Source organism: Orbicella franksi, chromosome 6 (assembly GCF_964199315.1).
Source record: "Orbicella franksi chromosome 6, jaOrbFran1.1, whole genome shotgun sequence".
Taxonomy (NCBI): Eukaryota; Metazoa; Cnidaria; class Anthozoa; order Scleractinia; family Merulinidae; genus Orbicella; species Orbicella franksi.
Window position 1 is genome coordinate 7,712,824 of NC_138150.1, and position 22,289 is coordinate 7,735,112.

General features: G+C 37.3%; 2 protein-coding genes across 3 annotated transcripts; one reads left to right on the forward strand and one right to left on the reverse strand.

The window, feature by feature from the left end:
• Positions 1-323: 323 nt before the first annotated feature.
• LOC145491453 (dynein axonemal intermediate chain 7-like) lies at positions 324-17,834 on the reverse strand. Its single transcript, XM_081470690.1, has 21 exons — positions 17,758-17,834; positions 14,889-14,991; positions 14,639-14,730; positions 14,275-14,379; positions 12,475-12,615; positions 12,090-12,170; positions 11,048-11,113; positions 10,400-10,503; positions 9,616-9,823; positions 9,119-9,232; positions 7,871-8,006; positions 6,864-7,073; positions 6,171-6,321; positions 5,559-5,665; positions 5,134-5,189; positions 4,443-4,553; positions 3,751-3,840; positions 3,398-3,469; positions 2,759-2,908; positions 2,246-2,347; positions 324-982 (listed from the first exon to the last, which is right to left on the reverse strand). The coding sequence occupies exons 1-21, from the start codon at positions 17,758-17,760 to the stop codon at positions 845-847; spliced, it is 2,340 nt and encodes a 779-aa protein (XP_081326816.1). The 5' UTR covers positions 17,761-17,834; the 3' UTR covers positions 324-844.
• Positions 17,786-21,880, forward strand: LOC145491470 (uncharacterized). Of its 2 annotated transcripts, none has more exons than XM_081470711.1 (7): positions 17,786-18,011; positions 18,977-19,149; positions 19,728-19,802; positions 19,909-20,170; positions 20,779-20,841; positions 21,231-21,343; positions 21,463-21,880. In XM_081470711.1, exons 1-7 carry the CDS (start codon positions 17,870-17,872, stop codon positions 21,571-21,573), a joined length of 939 nt encoding a protein of 312 aa, XP_081326837.1. In that variant the 5' UTR covers positions 17,786-17,869; the 3' UTR covers positions 21,574-21,880. The 2 variants fall into 2 exon arrangements, with proteins under 2 accessions (XP_081326837.1, XP_081326838.1); XM_081470712.1 differs by having other exon boundaries at positions 20,782-20,841.
• Positions 21,881-22,289: the final 409 nt, after the last annotated feature.

A 22,289-nucleotide genomic window follows, 5' to 3' on the forward strand; every position in this document is an offset into this window, starting at 1 on the left:
TGATTGTTTAATGTTTGATCTTACAGCAATGAAACAAAGCCTTCACAAAAACTTTGGTACATGCAAGTGCTCCTGTTGAAATAGAATGCCAATAAAAGTTAAACAGTTAAACTGATTGACTCCTTTAGTACGGATAGTCTTAGAACATTTTGTGAAAAAATCTGCAACACAATATTGCAGGCACGTCTGCTATTTTAAAAAATAATTTATTCTTCAATTTGGAAATTGAAATCATCATAAGTGCACTACCGTTTCTGTCGAGCACCCACCCACCCACCCACCCACCCCCCGTCAGTGCCTGCCAATTACTTTATCACTGCGCTGAATACAAAAAAAAAACGTTTCCTTTTCTTTACAAACTCTTTATTACATCATTAATACAATCTGGGTGGCTAACAAGCCTACAAATACTTACAATAATATTAACAGATGGCCAGCATTTTCGTCTATGACCAACTATGATACAACATAAATAGGGAGTTCAACCTTGCTTTACTAGCAGATGATGTACAGCAGACTCTAAGAGCTTTCACCTTGACAAATACAATACATAGGTAACGATATTTTTTTTACCTAAAGGTTTCATATTACAAATATGTACAACCGTTGTGAACATGTTTGTGAAAACATTCTATATTACTATGTTATTGCCGAGTAAAAAATGATTTGGAAGAAAACTCATTATGGTTTTCAAGTGAATGTCATTCAATAATATTATATCCAAATTCCACATGACAACACTGGTAAAATCCTTTCTACGTTTTAATTAGCCTAGGCTATTTAGGCAAACAAGGTCTGAACATTGGGATGTAACTTAGGACTCAAGCTTCCAACGAGAAATTATTTATGAGTATGTAATGATTTTTGTAGCATTCAGCAACTGATATACACAGTCAATAAATAAGAAGTTAGAGGCCTTCACTCTTTGCTGTGCTCCCTCTGAGGCTCCATCCAGCACCATATGGTAAAGATCGGAGTGAAGCTGTTCATTTACAAAGAAACAACAAAGTTGAAGTAAAAGGACTCATCACAAAATACTCAAACTAGAAAAACGTTAAAGAAACATTCTATGAAACCCCCGCAAAGAACTTCCATGCTGGAATCTAATGCAACCATTACAGTAACTAAAGTTAGTCTTGATGCAAGCAGAGAGTGGAGACAAATATGGGTCTCATGCATAGCATTTCTCCACTAAGAAAAAGCGTTTGCTTGTAAACAGTCCTGTGCAACTGATAAAGCAAAGTAAGTGAAGAATGATCATCGCAGTTAATTTTCCAATTTAAGCAACTGGAAAGAAGAAGCCTGAAAAAAATCAGGGCTTCAACGGGATTCGAACCCGTGACCTCCGCGATACCGGTGCGATGCTCTACCAACTGAGCTATGAAGCCACACATTGGGAGCGAGATCAATTAATTGAGTTCATATCTTCCCGTGAGGAGTGAAATGATGTAAAGTTTATATGAAATATTTCATATATGAACTGCGGTTATAGATGAAAGTGAAGAATGATCATCGCAGTTAATTTTCCAATTTAAGCAACTGGAAAGAAGAAGCCTGAAAAAAAATCAGGGCTTCAACGGGATTCGAACCCGTGACCTCCGCGATACCGGTGCGATGCTCTACCAACAGAGCTCAGTTGGTAGAGCATCGCACCGGTATCGCAGTTCATATATGAAATATTTCATATAAACTTTACATCATTTCACTCCTCACGGGAAGATATGAACTCAATTAATTGACCTCGCTCCCAATGTGTGGCTTCTTCGCTCAGTTGGTAGAGCATCGCACCGGTATCGCGGAGGTCACGGGTTCGAATCCCGTTGAAGCCCTGATTTTTTTCAGGCTTCTTCTTTCCAGTTGCTTAAATTGGAAAATTAACTGCGATGATCATTCTTCACTTTCATCTATAACCGCAGTTCATATATGAAATATTTCATATAAACTTTACATGATAAAGCAAAGCCAACATGTCCCTTACCAAACTCTGGACAAAACCCCACAAAATTGGTTGTCCCAAAAACATGTGTCTGACTAATCAATGTCTCATCTATAGACTGATATTTGGCTGTCACTGACAAATCACCTAATGAATCAACTTTACCCTGAAAAGTTGGTGACAGTGGTCATCAGATAGTTGACAGTTGACTATTTATCAGCAGCTTGCATGCCAGCAGGTTACCAACAGACCAATAAAGACCAGTAACACAAAATGGGAGGTGCTGATTTCAATTACTAACAACCGCACCTGTGTATTTTCAGCAAGATCATCAGAAAGTTCACTGTCATCCTCCTTCATTCGTAGCTTGCAAGAACTATGTGTTCCAATATTGAACAATGACCAGTCTTCCTGTGTGCAAACAGAACCAAAAACAAATTATCATATGAACTGGACCACTGTTACATGTAGCCTTGTGGGTAAATAGATATTTACGACGAATAACGTTTTTTGGTTAACTTTGCATATTTGTTTGTGGAGGCATGCTGGCCTCATGATTAGTGTGCTCATTTCCAGATCGAGAAGTTCAGTTTTGAGCCTTGTTCAGGGACTTTGTGTTGTGTCCTCGGGCAAGACACTTTACTCTCACAGTGCCTCTCTCCACCCAGGTGTATAAATGGGTACTGGCGAATTTAATGCTGGGGGTAACCCCGGGATGGACTAGCATCCCATCCAGGGGGGAGTAGAAATACTCCTAATCACTTCATGCTAACAGCCACTGAAACCGAGGATAAACTATAGCCTGATTGATGATTTGTTTACCTCTAAAGGTTGTTCATCCTCCAGTTGTTCAACAGCCTGAATAATGATTTTGTCCTTGCCACAATCAGCATTCCATTTACTCCAGGTATATGCAAATGCAGATGCTGTCAATGACATTTCCTGGTAAATGTTATTCTCCAACCAATTCTCCTGATAATCAAAATCAAATTTATTAACAAGTACAACACACATCTGAGTTTCTTGGATTTTAGAGTATCAGTGTCAATTGTGCCCCAAAATATAATTAAAAAATTGCATAAGCCTTCAGGCAAGTGCAATTTGAAGAATTTTCAAATATCATGAGTAGTGTAAATGTGGTCCTTAATTGCCTAAATGAGCTTTCATACAATTACTCATATGACTGAGAAAATTACAAACATGCACACATTAATTTCACAGCAATGCAAATTAAAAATTAAGCATGAAGTAATTTTCTTTCTTAGTCATGTTATAAATATCCTTAACAATAAATGGCAAATACTTTTGACTTGAGACTGTACATACAGAGATGAAGACATCACATGCTATGTAAACATTAACTATAAAACTACTACATTTAAATCCAATGAAACTACAAACTAATAGTTTAGTTAATCGAAGTTAGCAATGACCATGTACTGAACAGCAACAAAAAAATACCTTGGAATTAATGCTGACATATTTTTCTGCATCAACAGCTGGAAAAACATTCACTCCAGCCTTCTGCATGGCCTGGAAAGATTTCATCGGTAAACCAACAAAAAAATAACAAACATGCAATTTTTAAATCATTTTGGACAACTGCGTTTAGAATTACTAATTACTGTTATCATCATTGTCAGTATGAAATATTGAAAGTAGTTAACATGACATCTCTTAAATGTTTGGCTGAACTGCTCCTTGATCATGTACCCGCAAAAGATAGAGCACACAACAGTCCCAGCAGGAATGCATTTGGGAATTAAAAGGCCCTCTTGGGATTATAAAGCATTTTATCCAATGTCTCTTTGTACCTCAATCAGCTGTTGTGGTTTCATCCATTTTCCTTTCAAATGAGCAAGCTCAGGAGTATTGTCTGGCTGGGTCAAAGCACACAAAGAATCCTGCAGGAATAACAAAGCACTCAGATTAAGCTTTATGGAGTCTTGGATGGCGTTCAAATATGTTCAAGACCCTCAAAGGGAAGGAGCAGGCTAAGGCTGACATTTTATTTTCAGCTGCAAATATAAATCAGGCACTGGACAGAAAAATACATGTAAATACAAGTTACAAGTCTAGAAACAAAATAAAGTCTAAAAAGTTTAAACTTTGTTCAGATAAATTGTCTTAGGAAGTTAGGAGATTATCATATAAAAGAAAACTGAAATATGCCGTTATAATACAAGTAGTTTATTAGTTCACTTTGACCTACTGGTTGCATAATGATAAATGTTGATCATGTATTAGCCTAATGTAGCTAGGGTACATGAGCTCTTCCTTAGTTTGACCTGATCTGCAATATGTATGCATGTGCGTATAGAGCTTTTAATAAGATCAGGCACCCAGTGGAGTTCCAAGTATTCTGTTACGAATTGCAACTATAATGTTACTAGATTACAAAAATTGATCTCATAGTGGAAATTGTTTTGGCCGTCTCTTTTTGCTTTCTAGGATAGCCACCTATTTCAAATCTTATTGAAAGCACCAGATTATACAATCATGTCACCTTAATTTCAATTTCCAGTTCAATAATGGCAGCAATAAGGGTGAACAGACAGCTGTTGGTAGCATGAGGACGTAGTTCCCACGACTGGAATGGCATGTTAAGATAGAGATCCTGGAAAAAACAAATCCACTTTAATATAGTCTTAGCAGTACTGTTTGTTATATCAAGATCTTCATAAGATTTTGTAATTAGATGAGAAAATTTTAGACAGTCATAATAAAAAGGAAAAGGGACAGACAGAGTATGTCAGGAAAACCAAACGTCTGTTTAAAAATCATTTACAGTAAACATTTTTAAATAAACTAAATATTAATAATAATTATATTCAGTCTGGATTTTCTGCTGTCTGTCTTGCCAAATTTGGTTTTGTAACTTGTTCATTTTTAGACACTCAATCTTCTTTTGTTTTGGCATGATAGGATACACTATGTGGCCCTGAAATTTTTTCTTTTCTTTTCTGGTCTTGTTTTGTTTCTTGCTTTTTTTGCTGAGACAGAGGGCACATGGAAATATCTTGGGGGATGTATCAAGAATTCAGCAGTCTTTTTCGATCAATATTTTGTTAAGAAGAGGAAATGAATTAGTAATGACAAAACCAGTAATGCATATGCATTTAATATATATTTTAAGCATCACTTATCCTCACTCAGTGGTAATGCATGTGCAAAATAACATAGTTTACTAGTCTTACCTGAAAAGTGGCAATGGGACCAAAGGTTGACATCTTCAATAACACAGTTCTCTCTTCTGTGAACATTATGAAAGAATTATAATTATATTTTATTTATTACCCATGTGAAATGCAACACAAATCAGAGGCTATTAATTTTTGCAAATAATTTCATTGTACAACTGGGTTGGAGAAGCAGCAGTATGAAATTTCACCCAAGAGCACAATGCAACATGCAAGATGGTGTTCTTGAGATCCCTTGCTAGTCTCCCCTACATTGTGCTCTTAGGAAACTTCTGATGGTGCCTCTCCAGGACCTGACCAGAAGTCACTGCACGGCTGCAAGTAAAGTGATAACAAGTTGTAAACAGTTACATACAAGTTTTCAATCACTTTTTCAAACTTGAATCCTTACAACTTTTGGAAACCATTCAAGGGTGGTGTACCTTCATTGTATTGTGTGTCTGTAAATGTGTCAAGTCTCCAGTTGTTTTTTGCTGAATCCCACTGTGCCAGCTGGGGCTGTTCAAAATACATGACATTTCCAGGGAGCCTAATAAAACATCAAAAATACATTCCTGATTGCTATACAATCTTTATACACATTTGAAGCAGCTAGAGACACATTGCTGGATGGGATTCCACTACAGTCCATACCAACGGAGTGTTGCCCATTTATATGGGAGGAGAGAGTCATTGAGAGAACAAAATGTTCTGCCCATAACACCAGCTACATTTATACTTGAGACTAAGTGACAAGTCTGGTTTCCGTTAGTAGCATGAAGCAACTGGGGGTATTTCTACTCCCCCCTGGATGGGATGCTAGTCCATTACAAGGTTACCCCAATGTATAATTCACCACCCAAAAATACACCTGGTGGAGAGAGGCACTGTGAGAATAAAATGTCTAGTCCAAGAACAAATTACGATGACCTCAGCCTTAGCTTGAACCTGCAGTCCTGGGCACTAATCATTTGACCATTACATCTCCCACTGACAAAAAAATAAATATGAATGGCACTGAAAATAATAAAAACTAGTTAACATGTTCTACTCACTTGCATGTGATCATTACTGGTGGGTTGGCTATTTGCACTTGAGATGCTGATGCAGAGTTGGGTGGGGCAGGGGTGCTGGTTGTTGAGTTTGAGTCTAAAGCTGTCTGCCCCTCAACTTGATAATTCACTCGTTTGAGCTCTGAAGATACAACTAAAATTACATAGAGTTACTAAGGAAGAGATTTTGGAATTGTCTTTTAATTAGTAATCAGCTACAGCTTAGCTACAGTTGTTTATGAACCAAATTATTATTACTTGAGGTACAACACATTTTAACCATACAATAGATAAACACTTCAGGTCACAAATTGGAGGGCTCCACTGAAAACCGCCTTTGGCGAGTTGGATTCCCTCACTAATTATTATTATTATCATTATTATTATCATTATTATTATCATTATTATTATTATTATTATTATTATTATTATTATTATTATTTTGGATGGTTGACCACCTTGGAACCTTCACAAGCCATGCGGCAAAAAAAAAACAACAACAACAACAACAGAAAACAGAAAATAATTGTCAGAGAATCAATCTTACTCATAATCTCTCTCTAACTGGTACATGTACAATTGATAACTGCCTGAAGGGCCCTGTTATTGGGTTACTACATCAATCTCTTAGCTGCTGATTAGAACTTAGCTCTGACTGTTACAGCTGTTAACAAACCATACATAACTAGCACTTACTCTGCTGCATGATCCATCCATTAACAACTTTAGGCTGTGGTGGAAGATCCAGAAGCTCAATAAACATAAGTGGACCAATAGCACTAAATGCTCTCAGGTCCACAACATCGTCATCTTCCTCCTCTTCCTCATCCAGCCCACTTTCCAGTCCTGTTGCAGCCTCGTCAAGCACTTGATCAGCTGACCCAGGTTTGTCCTCACCTCCCTCACCTACCGTAGCAATGAAAAGAGCAAATCACTACATTTAGATGACACTGATCAGCCATGACTAGTTTTCACAAGGGTCTTGAATCCCAGTCTAGACTACTTACTCCTCTTAGAGCATAGTCTGTGATCAGGCTCTTTGCTCACAGGCTACTCTGAGCAGCACCTATTTTTATTTAAATTCCAGTCAGAAAAGATGCAATTTAGAACTTAGGAGAAAACGACGGACTGAAAAAGAGGGCCTGCTTGAGTCTTAGTGTAACTAAGTAGAACTTTTGAGGGGGGGAGAGGGGGGTCAGGAGAACCAGATGAACCATGTAAGCCTTATGGAGAAAGGTATCAGTAAGAGAAACAACAAAAAAACTTGATCATGTTTGAGAGCTGGCCAGGCTAAATAGATTTCCAGGAGGAAAGTGCTAACACCGAACTAGCCCATTCATCACTCTCCAATTATAGGAAGACAGATCATAGGTTTGAATTCTGTTCAAGTCTGACTTTTTTTCAGGCTATATAACTGCAATTATTTCTCTTGTCTTTAAATCTTTCTCTTGAAGGTCCGTTATTATTGTTGCAACATGATCTGCTCCCAGTTGACTTCACAGCTCAGTTGGTAGAGCACAGCACCGGTACAGCAGAAGATATGGGTATGAATTCTGTTCAAGCCTGAACTTCTTAAGGCTGAATAAATGCAGTCAGATCTCTCTTAATAATAATGTCTTTAAATCTTTCCCTTGAAGGTCAAATAATTATTGTCTTCATGATATTTCATATATTATTCACTTGCAAAAGAATAACTTTATTACCATCTTGGTCTCCTTCTTTAGCTTCCCCTTCTTTGTCTTGTTGAGTCTCACTATCACTGACCTGACTTCGAACACTCTTAGCACTGGCTTTGCGACTACGACTACGACTACTTTTACCACTGCTGGTTCTTCCACTCTGCAAAGCAAATATACTCAACACTCAGCCACAATTTTTACTTAAGTCATCGTACACTAATGTAGTTCTCTGACTAGGAATCCCACAGTTATAAAAATTATAATAAAATAAATTAAATATATTATATTGTTTGTCTCAGTCAAGATGCAGACACTTATAAATAAATTAAATAGGATACAAATGTACCCTGTTAGTAATGTTTTGACTACAATTCCCGATTAGGATATCATGAGCATGGTTGCCGCAAAACATCACTTTTCAAAATTTCCTGGCTTTTCCCTGATACAATATATATTTCCCTGACCAAATAAATTAGACTGATAAGTTTTCAACAAATTTTCTTTTTTTATTAAGTTAAAATATCGTTGAGATCACAGTGACCCCAACTGTTTCTACCAGCCTTCAATGGTATTAAATTAGCCGGGTTAATTTATTTCAATTTTTCCTGACTTTTCTTCAAAATGTCTATTTTTCCTGACTCAAAATAAAATTCCCTGACTTTTCCCTGACATTGAAGTTTTTTTTTTTCCCTGACCATTTCCTGACCTGAAGCAACCCTGATGAATGTACCTGACTGGGAAAATATCATAGTTGCATATTAAGCTTACACCTACATGCTGTTTGGATTACTAGCACTAAGAAGCAAGCAAACAGTCAAGTGTGCTACTATCTTTCCACAAGCTAGGGAATTGGAACATTCGAGTTTTGCCCATTTGCATAGCAAACCATAATCCAATACATATGGGTTACTGCCCAAGCGTGAGGTCAAGATGGCTGCATATTGGTCAAGTTATTTTGTGTGTTTATGGACCAGGATGGAGTTGTGGTCCAGATAAACATGCTTTAAAAGAGCAAGGCCAATATCCAGCCATCTTGACCAAACAAGCTTCCAAGGTCAATATTACAGCATTTTAATATTACATGGACTTTGATGAACCTGCCTTAGCTTTTGGGAAATTTTTCTCTTGTGAGAAACAGCGTATAATCCCAAGGGGACAAGATACCGCCATCTTGCCTGCTCAGGTAGCCAATCACAGTGTAGTATTTGGTTCATCTTGCCTACTCACAGAGCTAGCCATATACTAAGACTGTTAATTATAATATACACTCACCTTTTTTCTGCTTGCTTTACTTGCACGGCTGGCTTGTGAGGCAGATTTTGGTGGTATGGCCTCCAATGAGTCCTCTGCTCCTTCTTTGTCAGTTCCATCATTACCTTCACCTGTCTGTTTTCAAAACACATCAAAATCAGACTTAAATAATAGTCATGTAATATCAGAGCTAGCTGAACAAATGAAAATTTGTACCAGTTGGATAAGTTTACAAAATTTGAAGCTAAAATTTATTGGCTTTACTAAAGAGCGGAGGGTAGCAAAACAAGCTCTGACACACACTGTGAAAGAACTCGTGCACATGGGAAGATGAAATGAGCATGTGGTGAGAAATGTTGTTTGCTCAAGCTTGCTTATTTAACATTGAGCGAAAAATATTTTGACTCATGAATATGGAACTAAGAGACAGTATCATTCCACTTATAATGTACATGTAGTACGAGTCACATCTAGTTTACGAGAAAAAATACAAGTTGATGTTAAACAAAAAACATTACCCCATCTGCTTCTGTTTCTTCTGCTGGAGGTGCTTCTTCCACCACTAACTCTGGAGGTTTAACTTTGATCTTGGGGTAAAATGATTTGGACAAGGGAGAGAGATGATCATATCTGGTGTACATAACACGAACAGCCACATTCCCAATAGCAAGAACTCTTGGGATTTCCATTGTGAACCCCATCTTTGCAAATGAGAAGGACTTCACTCTGGGAAGAGAGACAGCAACAAATACACAATAAATGTTGAAAACTATAGATGATCTTCAAAGAAATGAATGCATTTCAGTGGGCAAACTTGAAAATCAGGATTGTATTACATGATTTATACCCATGTAGCGTTATACAAAAAAAATAAAATGTTACAAGTCATTGGGAATTAATATTTTGAATAATATTTCTCAAACTCATTAAATAATTCATTAAGTTTACGCAAAGGAGATCATGACCGCGACGGTGTTTAGGTATCTGATCTTAATTAGCATAGATTTTAACAATTTTATTTCTCCTTAGTTTTAGTCTCGATTGAGAAGATATATCAAACACTCAAGACAGTGTTTGACCACATTTCCAAACACCTTGAAAATATTTGTCAAAAATACTCAGCTGCTCCTGGTATTTTCAACTCTCTTCTCGGTGTTTGGAAATGTGGTCAAACACAGTCTTTCATGTTTGATTTATTACATCATGCTCTATGGGCCAACACCAACAATTCACAGGGTATTTCTGAATGCTCTATGGACTGGTGGAATTTATAATTAAGCATGTTTTCTAAATGCATGATACCTTGGATTCTTGGCTACATTTCCCCATACACAAACTGTCACATTTTCTGAGCCACTTGTAAACTGCAAATTTTGTGTATCAGGATCTACATCACCAGATGCATTCTAAAAAAATATTATGAATACAAATTAAAAGTAAATCGAAGTATTTTAATACCTATTCATGAATTTGATAAACATTACTAGTTTTTGACAACTGTTGATTAATTAAAAGGCCATCATTTAGTCCACCAATTTCAGACTAATTTGCTTGACTCTGATAATAAAATATAAAGTACAACAATCATTGTCTTGGTGAACAGTCTAAAAAGTTCAAATCATGTCAACCTAACCAGCTCCCTGCACACACAAACTTCCAGATTTTGATTCCAAAGCAGGCAATGTAAACCGAAAAAATAGCTCTGTGGGCTGATCTGTGAGTAGTGACTACTAAGAACCCTGCCAAGGCAGGTAATTTTCTCAGCAGGAACCCTAGAGGCAAAAACTCTGCGGCAGATCCTGCCAAGAATCACACCAAGAAAAAAGATCTTCTCCAGCTGGATCCTGATGAAAATCCCAGCGACCAAAATGTCAGCAGGATCCTGTTGGGATTCCCACCAAGATGGTGGATTTTACAAGGGTAAGAGGTATTATTACACCTGTCCGTTACCTGCAGTAGATTCATGGTAGCCTCATCAAGTTTATAGCTGATCAGCTCTTGAAGGTTAAGCACAGACTAAAATGGAGTAAAAAATACATTTTAAACTTTGTCCTTTGTCCTGTATAGGTCTCAAAAAGAGGAATGTTTAAAAGTTGCAAATTCCAAGTCTTGCGGCCACTTATCTCTGCTTGCTTTAAAAAAGGCGACGATAGGTAAGCGGGTGCTTGTCTGGTCATACATTTAAAAGCAAGCACAGCGTCACGATAATACAGTTGTGATTTAACTGACAACCAGCGTAACTCTTTTATGACTGGGGTCATGTGATCAAACTTTTTGGTATTATTGGACTAGCTTGACTGGGACCATATTATTGGTAGTTAGTCCATAAACTCTGGAATGCATTAAAAGAAGAAGACCAACACTCTCCAATAAGTTGACCTACCAAGCTAGTTCAATAAAGTATATGATATTACAATTCTGCTGATGAATTAATTCAGTCATACTATTGTAGTCAAACGTTCAACACGCTACTTGGTTTAAATCGATAAGATGAAATGTGCAATTAAATGATGGAGGGCGAAGAAAGCGATGAAAAGGGAGCGGTTGCTACAAACAAAATAAATTACAAGTTACAGGCGAAGTTACAATAAAAGAAACAAGAATAACGAACCAAAGGTACACAATATTTACAAACATTGTATGACTAGGAAGGTAAGGAACACGTAAAAGGAAAGCAGCAGGGCGGTAAATGAAACGAGATGGCAGTAGTGTCGCAATGAAAATGCACAAATAAACTAGAAAAAGGCATACAAAAGGGGACAAAATTATGCGAAAAAACCTAACAGAATATCGATAACGTGAAAGCGAGATAAACAAAAAGAATGCGATGATCATGGAAAGAATGCACGTACAAACGGAAAATATAACAAAGAATTAAATGGGGCTGCTACACATACAATCCATTCTCTGTAAATGGGCGGGCAAAAGTTAGGCATTGCTTACATGTTTCAAACCGTTAAATTCAAACTGATGATACCAAGAACAATTGTACCTGTTTAAGCCTTTGAACCTCATCTTCTGTGAATCCTTCTTCTTCTGAAATGGATATAAAATTCTCCAGCTCTCCAATAAGCTGTAAATATATATTAAGTACAATAAATAACTAATTAATAAAATCATCTTCAGACTATAACAACAAAAACTACAATTTAATAAATAGAATTTATAATCATCCAATTATATTTTGAAAAAAAGATTTCTGATTTCCACTGATGCTATGTCTAGTTTTGTAGATGGAATAATTGAAACAATAAAAGTACAAAATGAGAGAGTAAAAATATGATATTAAATTATTCACTTCAGTAAGAAAACCAAATAAAACACTTGGAAGGTGAGTGTATACAATAAGAAAGAAAAATTTGGAACATTTCAAATACCTTCAAAGTTCCTTCACTTTCACTGAGTACAACTGGAACGGACTTGTATTCTTTATCATCTCGCCAGAGGTTCATGTAAGTGTTGAGCTCACGTGTGTTGAGTGGATCAGGGTTTCCATCACAGAGCATGTACCTTTCCCACTGCAAAAATAAACATAACGTCCAGTTATTTTACCAGCTGAGGGTAGCCCACTCAGCAAATAGGCTGGTATCCATAGATGAAATTACCATCTAATGATTGGTGAAATCAGTTGCTCCTGATTCCTCCTACGGGCCCCCAAAACAAGTAGAAACTAAAACTGCATGGAATTTTTTTAGACCTGGTACAAAGTTGCCTTGAAACGCATTGACTGAATAACATGATCACAGATATGTAGAGAGAGAAACACAAAAAACAATCAGGTCTAAGGGGTGTTTGGGGACACCTCCCCAGTGTTTGCCATGACAAGCAACTCCATCTCCCTAGCATACAGTCACTGGGTTGAACAGGAGTATTGGCAGGTCAAATGATTGCAGGACCATAACATGTGCAACTTTTGGGCACAGTATGTGAAAATCGAGAAATCATTCACCAGATTCTATCTGATGCCCTAGGGCTAATGGACTGTCTGCCAAATGGTATGACGTTATGTCATTGATCTAGCATATGCCACCGACTTTAGGTTTTGGTAGATAAAATAAGGTTAGCTAGTGGAAACTTGGGAGGCACGGTGGACTAATGGTTAGTGCGCTCGTCCCCGGAGCGAGCGGTCCGGGTTCGAGCACTGGCCGGGGACACAGTGTTGTGTTCTTGGACAAGACACTTAACTCTCACAGTGCCTCTCTCCACCCAGGAGTATAAATGGGTACTGGCGAATTGTTGGGGAAACCTAACAAATGCAGGGGAAGTGACCTGCGATGGACTAGCATCCCATCCAGGGGGAGTAGAAATACTCTTAGCTGCTTCATGCTACAGAAACAGGGATAAGCTCTGGCAGCTATGAGTCATTGGCTCCAAGGCTTCACAGTGGAAACTTACTAGTTTTTTTTTAGGCTAGCACACAATGGCTCCTACTTGACTTTAATACTTAGATAAAAAAATTTGGTATGTATAAACATCATCATTGATAATTTTCTTATACTGCTTGATGAACCTTTCTATTCTCCATAAATTATATACAGTCGACTCCCAATAACTCGCACCTTCCAGGGAAATTGACAAAGGTTCAAGTTATTGGGAGTTCAAGTTATCAGGAATTGAGAACAAATGACCAAAAATAAGGAAAAAATGGTGTTTAATGTTTTTCTATTCATGCAGTGTACATTTTAATCACATTTAATTATTGAATAGAGAAGTCGAGTGAAATTAAAACAATTCATGTCTAAACTACTGTATAAATCGGAACAAAAAGTAAATGTGAAAAATATAACAAAGGAAAGCAGCAGAGATAAGTCTATGAACTGTAAACTGTACCGCTTTTTCACAGGGCTGCTTCAAAATAAATCTAATGTTTTGGACTACAGTACACTGTTTGTTTTGACTTGTTACCCATTGACAGACATAGTTCGAGTTATCAAGGGTAAAATTATATAGAAAATGACTTGAAGGGAAACGAAAATTGCTTTGAGTTAGCAGAAGGTTCAAGTTATTGAGGGTTTGAGTTACTGAGGGTAAAATTACAGTAAATGTATGACGGAAATCCAGGGGAAATCAATTTTGGTTCGAGTTAGCGCGAGGTTTGAGTTAGCGAGGGTTCGAGTTATTGGGAGTTGACTGTACTTGTAACAATATTGAGGAAAATAAATTTCACTGCAACCAACCTTGGCCTTTGCACGCTCACTCTCCACTAGACTTTTAAGCTGCTGTGTATTATTTTCAATCTTTTCTTTGAGTTCATCTACCTCAGCCTGGTGCCTTGCACTCTCCTACAACAAGATCTTAAACTTTAAATATCAAATATATAATTACAATTTTTTGCACTACAGCAGTTTTGGAAACTAAATTTTGACAGCACTCATCATTTGGGAGAGTGACTCTCAAGATCAGGGGAAACTAATTTATCCAGCCTCGAATGACTGTGGCCAGACCTGTAAAGATCAACAAGGTTCTCAGGGACTTGAATGATCTTGTAAAAAAAACAACAAAACAAACAAGAGGGTTGTCTATGGAGTGACAAGTTCTAACCTGCTGTCTAAGTCTTTCCCTTTCTTCTCTTTCCTGCCTCTCTCTTTCTTCTCGTTCCCTTTGTTCCTGTTCAGCTTGAAGCCTAGCCTCCTCTAAAACAAATCAAAATAGCTTCATTCAAGTTAAGTCCTCTAAGCTGTTGTCAGCTATGTTTTGCACTGATTATGAGAAGCACAAGAAGAGTATTGCATACTAAATTAAACTTAATGACTTGAATTCAACAAACAAAGGAAGAACTTCTTGAGCTCACCCTCTTCCCTTGCCTTCTTCTCTGCTTCTTCTTTTTTCAATTTTTCCTTCTCTGCTTTTGATAATTTGGGGCTCTTCTTTCCTTTAGCAGCTGGTTTAGGAGGCTACCATATGCAAATTAATAGACATTAAAAATAACATATATAATCAATAGATGAATTCTCATAATGTTCAGGCAATGTCATGTACAATAATCATGATTTTTATATATAACTATTTACATTGTTGCGGCTTTATCAGAAATAAGTAAACATGTATTTTGATGTTCAGCATAATAATTATGTATACATGTAATTTGTATTTCACAATCTTTCTGGGTAAAAACCCTTTCTTCAAAAATTATAAGTAATCAGATTGAAAGAAATATTTAACATACTAGCTCAATTTCCACAGAAGATTGATCATCATTAAGCCACCTTATCAATACTACCATTACATATCAGTCAATCCGAGACTTCAATATCTCCCACCCAGGGTAAGTTCCAACTGGAAATTACACATTCTGAATTTTCAGATGATCAAATTCCTATCCCCCAGGCTAAAAACAGCATTAAAATGTCCCACCTTCGGCTACCGGTAATATACTGGGTGATCAAAAGCTGACCCTCCCTCCCCCCGCTGCTGCCAAGGACATACCCACATGAGTAACAGAAAAAAAAAACTCACCCTGAAACACACACCTTGAACACTTACTGTCCCAAGCATAAAAGTGATTAAATTTTAAAGGCACGACTGCATGTTTATATACATGTATGCCTACCTCCAAAAACCAACACAACCCTTCCAAGGCCACATCATTACAAAGAATAGTGTTGTCTCCTGATGTCCTCTTGTTCACGACGATTTTAAGACAAATCCCCCCTACCCCTCCCATATGGTGCCAAATTCTCCATCCCAATCTCAACCATGAATCTCCAGAGCACATCAACCAGTCAAATGCCGGAGTATGTTGATGTTTCTTTTGAATCGATACATTAACTAAGCTTATTTTATAAACTTAAGGTCATTCCTCACATTTGCATTGCGCATCCTTACTGCGTAAAATTTGTGGCATCATTAGCGCACGCTTGTGCATGTGCATATTGAAAACATGACGGATTTGCCTTGAGATTGAGCTCTGTCAGTTGAAAAATGGCTCTAGCTCAACAACGAGCATGGGCACCCCAATTTTTTTTCCAGTCGTTGTAATCAACTAATCATAAGCTTTGCGTGAGAAAAGACTGATCTAATTTCTATTGCTGAAAATTGAATAAATAAGAAAAATAGCAAATACACTGCTGTCTTTTCTATTTTGCAGTCGGTAACCACGTCAAGAAATTTGGTTCAAATTTTTAATCAAGGATTTAGCTTTTTGTCTGAATCAAACTTAAATGTTTATTTGTGGTCCGACACAATGTATTGACTGTAGTTTAATGCGTGTTCTTATGAGTCCGGGCTTACAAAGGTGTTACAATTACTGGGAATGCGTTCTTATAATAAGCATTAAATAACGCAAAAATGGGGCATTTTCAATGCCTCACTGCTCCTTAATGAGCATGGGCACCCCCCCTTTTTTATTTCAAAATTGAAGTTATCATATGACAAATATTCAGTGGACAAAGTTTGAACAAAAATCTATTGTCACTTTTATTTCAGAGGAGTTACCTTAAAGTTTAAGTTTATTATAATAATAGGCTTTTAAGCTTTCATCAATGTGTGCTTTTTTAACTTACATACATGCATGCTATCCAGACATAGACATTTAAAACATCTATGGCAAGATAGCATACACGTATGCAGATCTTACTCAGACATATTTTACATTTTTTGTAGAGACAATATAGTAATTGAGAGGCAGTTTAGGCCAGTTCTAGGTTTGTCTTTATAGTTAGTAACTGTGAAGAAAATGGAGACTGTACAGTGTGGGGCCCAGTTCTCAGCCGGGCCCAGTTCTCAGCCGGGCCCAGTTCTCGGCCACTTTTTGTTCAGCGCTTATTTTTCGTGCCACAAATGAATCTGAATAAAAAGCAATTACTTCCAAAGGTAGCTTGATTCCTCATCTTCCATTCTGCCGAGTTTTGTTTCGTCCTGCTGAGTTTATCTGTGAGCACGTCGAGGTGACGAGAAGGTAGGTGAATTTGGTTTCCCCGAAAACGTGTTTGTTTATGGCTACTTGAATTACATGGTTTAATTCAAGTTTATATTTTGTCCGTCTACAAAGCCCAAATGAGCCAATTCTTGGCATAAAAGACGTAGAGTGATAAAGCTATCTGTTAAATGTAAACTTTTCCTGACCTGTTTAATTCTTTGACCTAAATTTACTCCTCACTATTTCCTTAGTTCTTTTGCATATTTGCCTATTCTCGCCACCCTGCACAGCTTCAACACTAAAAGCTCTCATAGCTTTGTGTGGATTATTCATGTCAAGTTAGTTGTAAAAATAAAGCTGTAAAGGGATGGCATGTTGAAAACTATGAGCTCTGACTTAACCCCATTTTAAATACCCAACTCCTTTTTAGCCTCGCTTGACTGCACTTAAGAGAAGAACTAGGTGTGCAAAAAGCTTCCATTTCTAACATGAAACAAAGCTCTTTAAGGATAATTTGTGAACGAAATATCAAAACACAAGCCTTATACATAAGTCCTTACGGCTATTCCAAGGTAAGAAATACAAGTTTACGTTTTTTGTGGCCGAGAACTGGGCCCCATACTGTACTGCAGAATTTGCCCGCATCGAAATGTACATGCACAGAACGCTTTGCTCGTCAGCTTCCCTTATAAAATCTGCATTGGTTTATCTCTAAGTGCAGCAGCAACCATAACATTCATTTCAAGAACTAGACATGCATTTACTTCGAAAATATATCGTGAAAAAATGGAAAATATCTCACCATCTTCCCGCCGTCCTGGTATGTTTTCCACCGGTGCTTGGTTACACGGTGGAGAGAGACTGAGAACTAGTTTACAGTCTTCAATGAATTATGACGGACACAAACAATTAAAATGGCGAAAGGTGAAGGCAGAAGAAGCGACGAGCAATCTGCAGATCTTGATCAGTACGCAAAAGACGCACTTGACGAGGTATTTAATAAAGAACAGCAATCTTACGAGGAATTTGTGCAGGGCTTTATGTTCTTGACGACAGGTAAGGGTGCGTGACCATCCTTTTCATGACATCAACTCTGACTCACGTACGCTCATGCATGTAAGCTAATAAGCTTGTGCATTGGAAATTCTATTCATTTGGGAATGAAATAAACTGTCATTTTATAATAAAGTGGAAGAAAGAAAAACTGATCGATTGCTACTTGTAATAATGTTATTTGGTTATCTAACTGCGCATGCATGATCAGTTTATTTCAGGGAATATCTTTAACTTTACTGTACTACCAAGTAAGGCTTTAATAGTAGGTTTTGGAGGGGGGTGCTCTCCACCCCCAGTAATCACCCCCCCCCCACCCACCCATAGATGATCATGACGTTCTGCAGAATATGAATGTGTTTGAATACGTTTGCTAAGAGCTGACCAGAAACAAGAGAGTAAGAAGGTCAATGGTTCTACAATGCAATGTGCTGGATTTTATATATATATATATACATATATATATATATATATATATATATATATATATATATATATATATATATATATATATATATATATATATATATATATATATATATATATGCTGTGTGATTTTTTCCATTCCATCATAATTTTGCTGATTAATCTTGCTAATTCAATGGCTCACTGGATTTGTGAAGAGTAAATAATCTGATTTTTTAGGAAAAAAGATGACAAAATCAACTGCCTACTAAAAATGCTCTCTTCAAGAGTTTGTGACAGGCCTTGATTCTTGGGATAGGAGAATTTCTAAAATACCATATACTGTTGTTTTAGAGGCTTGGTGGCCTCATGGTTAGTACACTCATCCTCGGGTTGAGTAGTCTGGGTTCGAGCCCTAGCTGGGGACATTGCGTTGTGTTCTTGGGCAAGACACTTTACTGTCACAGTGATGAGTGCCAGACCACTTGATTGGCTCGTATGCAGACTTTAAGTTACCTTTTTAGAGTACAAAAGTAGTGGTCAGAATACTTTTTACTTGGCAGATGACGTCACTGGAATGAAAGCTCACAGTTCTCACAACTATCATGCTGACAGTATTACCCAAAATGGTATATCAAGTCATGATATGAACTTGAAGGCTAGTAATGATGTTGCTCTCCAGAATTCCCTGTCCCAAAAGAGTCAGGAAACAGAAAATGACAATATACCAGAAGAAGTAAGTGTCTTGCTAAGAACTAAATAAAATAATATACATTAAGTTTTAAAGAATGTAAGAACTTATAGTAAAGATACTTGACATGTGACATTTTTTAACACCTTGTTAGCGACTTTAAAATTAGATGAGGGCTTTAATCATATTAGCGGGAATATTTAGGGTTCTTACACTGTAAAAATGCCAATATAGATCTTGTACATTATATGAAAAGCCTTCATTCTGTAGTCACTAAAAAATGTACACAAAAATGTTGTGTTTGTGGTGCTAGTGTCGTCCTTGCCTTGCCTTGCCTTGGTGCTAGTGTTCTTCCTTGTAATGTGCTATAAATTGTCAGTATTGCTAGTCCAATATTATTTGAATGAAAACGGTTTGCAGAGTACAGGACATAGCTTGTCAAATGCTCACTGTTAAGTATTTGTACCACTGTTGTGATTTCCATTTCATTATTCATTTCAAACTTCTATTCCCCAGTTATTAATCTATTATTTGAAAATCAGATGTATCTAAATGTCAAATGAAAATTTGATTTTGTAAATTCTATCAACTTAGTAATTTAATAGTTTGTGCAACAATTACAGGTACTGGGACCTGGTTCAACAGCTGTCCCTATCCTCATGCGAACAGCTAAATCATCTAGTGGAGCAGTCCTTCAGGTATTTTGACTTTTTTTTTACAAGATATCTAGCATAAAATAGTTTTGTGGCATAGGCCAGGAGATAACTTATTCCTTTGTTTCTTATATAATAGTTCTATTTTCAGGTTGACAATTTTGTCGACTGTGAGGATGAGGTGAGCGATGATTATGATGATGATGGCGAAGAAGAAGACAACAGGAAGCTCCACTCTTTTCTGGAAGATGACATTCTCTCATCTAACTATTCTCCTTCAGTTCTGTCAATGTCTAACTCATCAAAGATCCAAGAAGTGGAAGAATCTAGCACTAACAATTCTTTTAATAAGGTTGACTTAGATGATGAAAGCCTGAAAGCAGCCAAAGAATTAGAAATCTGTTATCTTTCAGGTACAGAAATTTGTCGTCATTGACTGTCATTTTGCTTGTAAACATTTTAAGTCTGTTCTGTGCCCAAATCAAAAGTTGTTCAATGTATATTTGATTCTAATTTACCCCCCCCCTTATCCCCCCTAACCCTAACCCCTCCTCCCCAGGGGGGGACTCCCATCTAAAAAGGAGAGTGGTGCTTGTTATACTTTTTAGGGATTAAAAAGCAGTTTGGGAACCTCTCAGGGTGTTTAGCCTCAAAAGGTCCACAGTGGGATCTCTTCCAGTACCTTCAAGGGTATAGACCTGGAAAGAATAATGACTGACAGCAGATAATGTGTTGTTTTAGAATTGCTACCCCTAAGGGGAGAAAAAAAGTTCAAGCCACGCACACAAAACAAGATCTTGGTGCCTCTTAGGGGTTTGTTTTGAAATTTCCAATGAGTACCTATGTCTTCTTTATATGGGAGTTCCCCCCCCCCCCCCGCCCCGGGAGATTTACCATCTGTTGTGTGTGCTGCAAAATGTTTTTACTGGTAGCTTGTGGGTTCTCCATGCCCAGTAATTAAAAGAGAAATGTAAGTTTGAATTTAACAACTGGATACTAATTATTATTTTTATGTATGTAGCAGATGTATCGACCCTTCCTGGGGAGGTTGATGATCATGAAACAGCTGTCAGTGAACAACAAGGTAAACTGGACAGATGTAACTGTGTCAGTGTTCTACTAGTAAGATGTATCAACTGTTGTCAATTGTTCATTCTATATATTTTATTTAACTGGCACAAAAGAAGATTGAAAAAGTGTCCCTGATAGTATAAAAGGACATGTAGTGCCCATGTAAATGATTACCAAAAGTTGTCTGCTCTGTTCCTATGAACAGTAGGAACAACTTGTGAATGACACAAGAAGAGCAGCATCTTGAGTCTGATTCTACAACATCCCTTTTGCATTGTATGGAACATGAATGCATCTGACAATGAGTCATGTATGGCTGCTATTTTCAAAGACAAATCCTTATATTGCAGATGGGTGTTAATAAAAGATCCTACGTCCATTTTGTTTTTCTTTCATTTCCAGATACCAGCTGTGCATGTGAAGCAGTTATACGTCCCAACATAAGACAACTTCAGATTTCCAGAAGAATCAATAACTGTGATAAAAAGAATAATGATCAAAATAACCTCATTGAGGTACTGTAAGTTATAATAATCTCTCCTTGTAATTTTCACAGTGATTATTTTAATTTATACGTTATAATTTAGCTGTAAGTTAATTGTACCCTTTACTTATTATTTTGTTTTATTCACAGGAAGATGTTGGTAGTGATGAAGTGCAACCATTTACACTTGATACAGACTTTGATTATGATAATGTTGCCTTGACACCCAAGTTCAGTTTTGTACCAAAGCATATATCATGATGCTTCAGAGATGTCTTAAAACCTCTAGACCTTTACCAAGATCCATGACCCAGTCAAGTCCATTAGTTGTTTAAAAGTTTCTGGTTTTGAGACTCCCTGATTCCTTTATGACCTTCCATGGGGTGGGTATGGATTTTTTTCTGGATGGATATTTACTGTGGTAATGTACTAGTCAATTCCAGAAATGCCCTTTTCATGGTTTACTTTCATGTCCAACAAAATGTTTTGAGGAGTTTACAAGCAAAGAAACTACCATCTCTATGTAGCTTTTTAGTAGTGTGGAACACACCCAGTTCAACTGGATTGTCCCCATTATTGGGCATTAGTTGGTATACAGTCAAATGCCTTTTAAGTGGCCACCCATTAAATGGCCACCCCTATTAGGCGGCCAGTAATTGAATAGCCTGTGAACAGGCTCCCGTCGAGGACTGAAAAAAAAATTCGGCAAGCGCAAAACACAAGAATTCGGAGAGCAAACCGATCGGGGCGGCGACAGGGAAGCCTGTAGTCTTTGTTTTTGATGTGCCTACCCGCCCTTGGTGATAAGCCTGTAACAAATCAGTCAATGAGGTAATTAGACCTGTCAAGAAGCTACATTTTCAGTACTTGCAAACAATTCTAAGCAAGCTGATCAAATAGCTGAGCCGGGCGTCATAATATAAAGTGCAAGTAAGCAACATGTTTACGGAATATTTCAAACTTAACTTTGCCCCTCC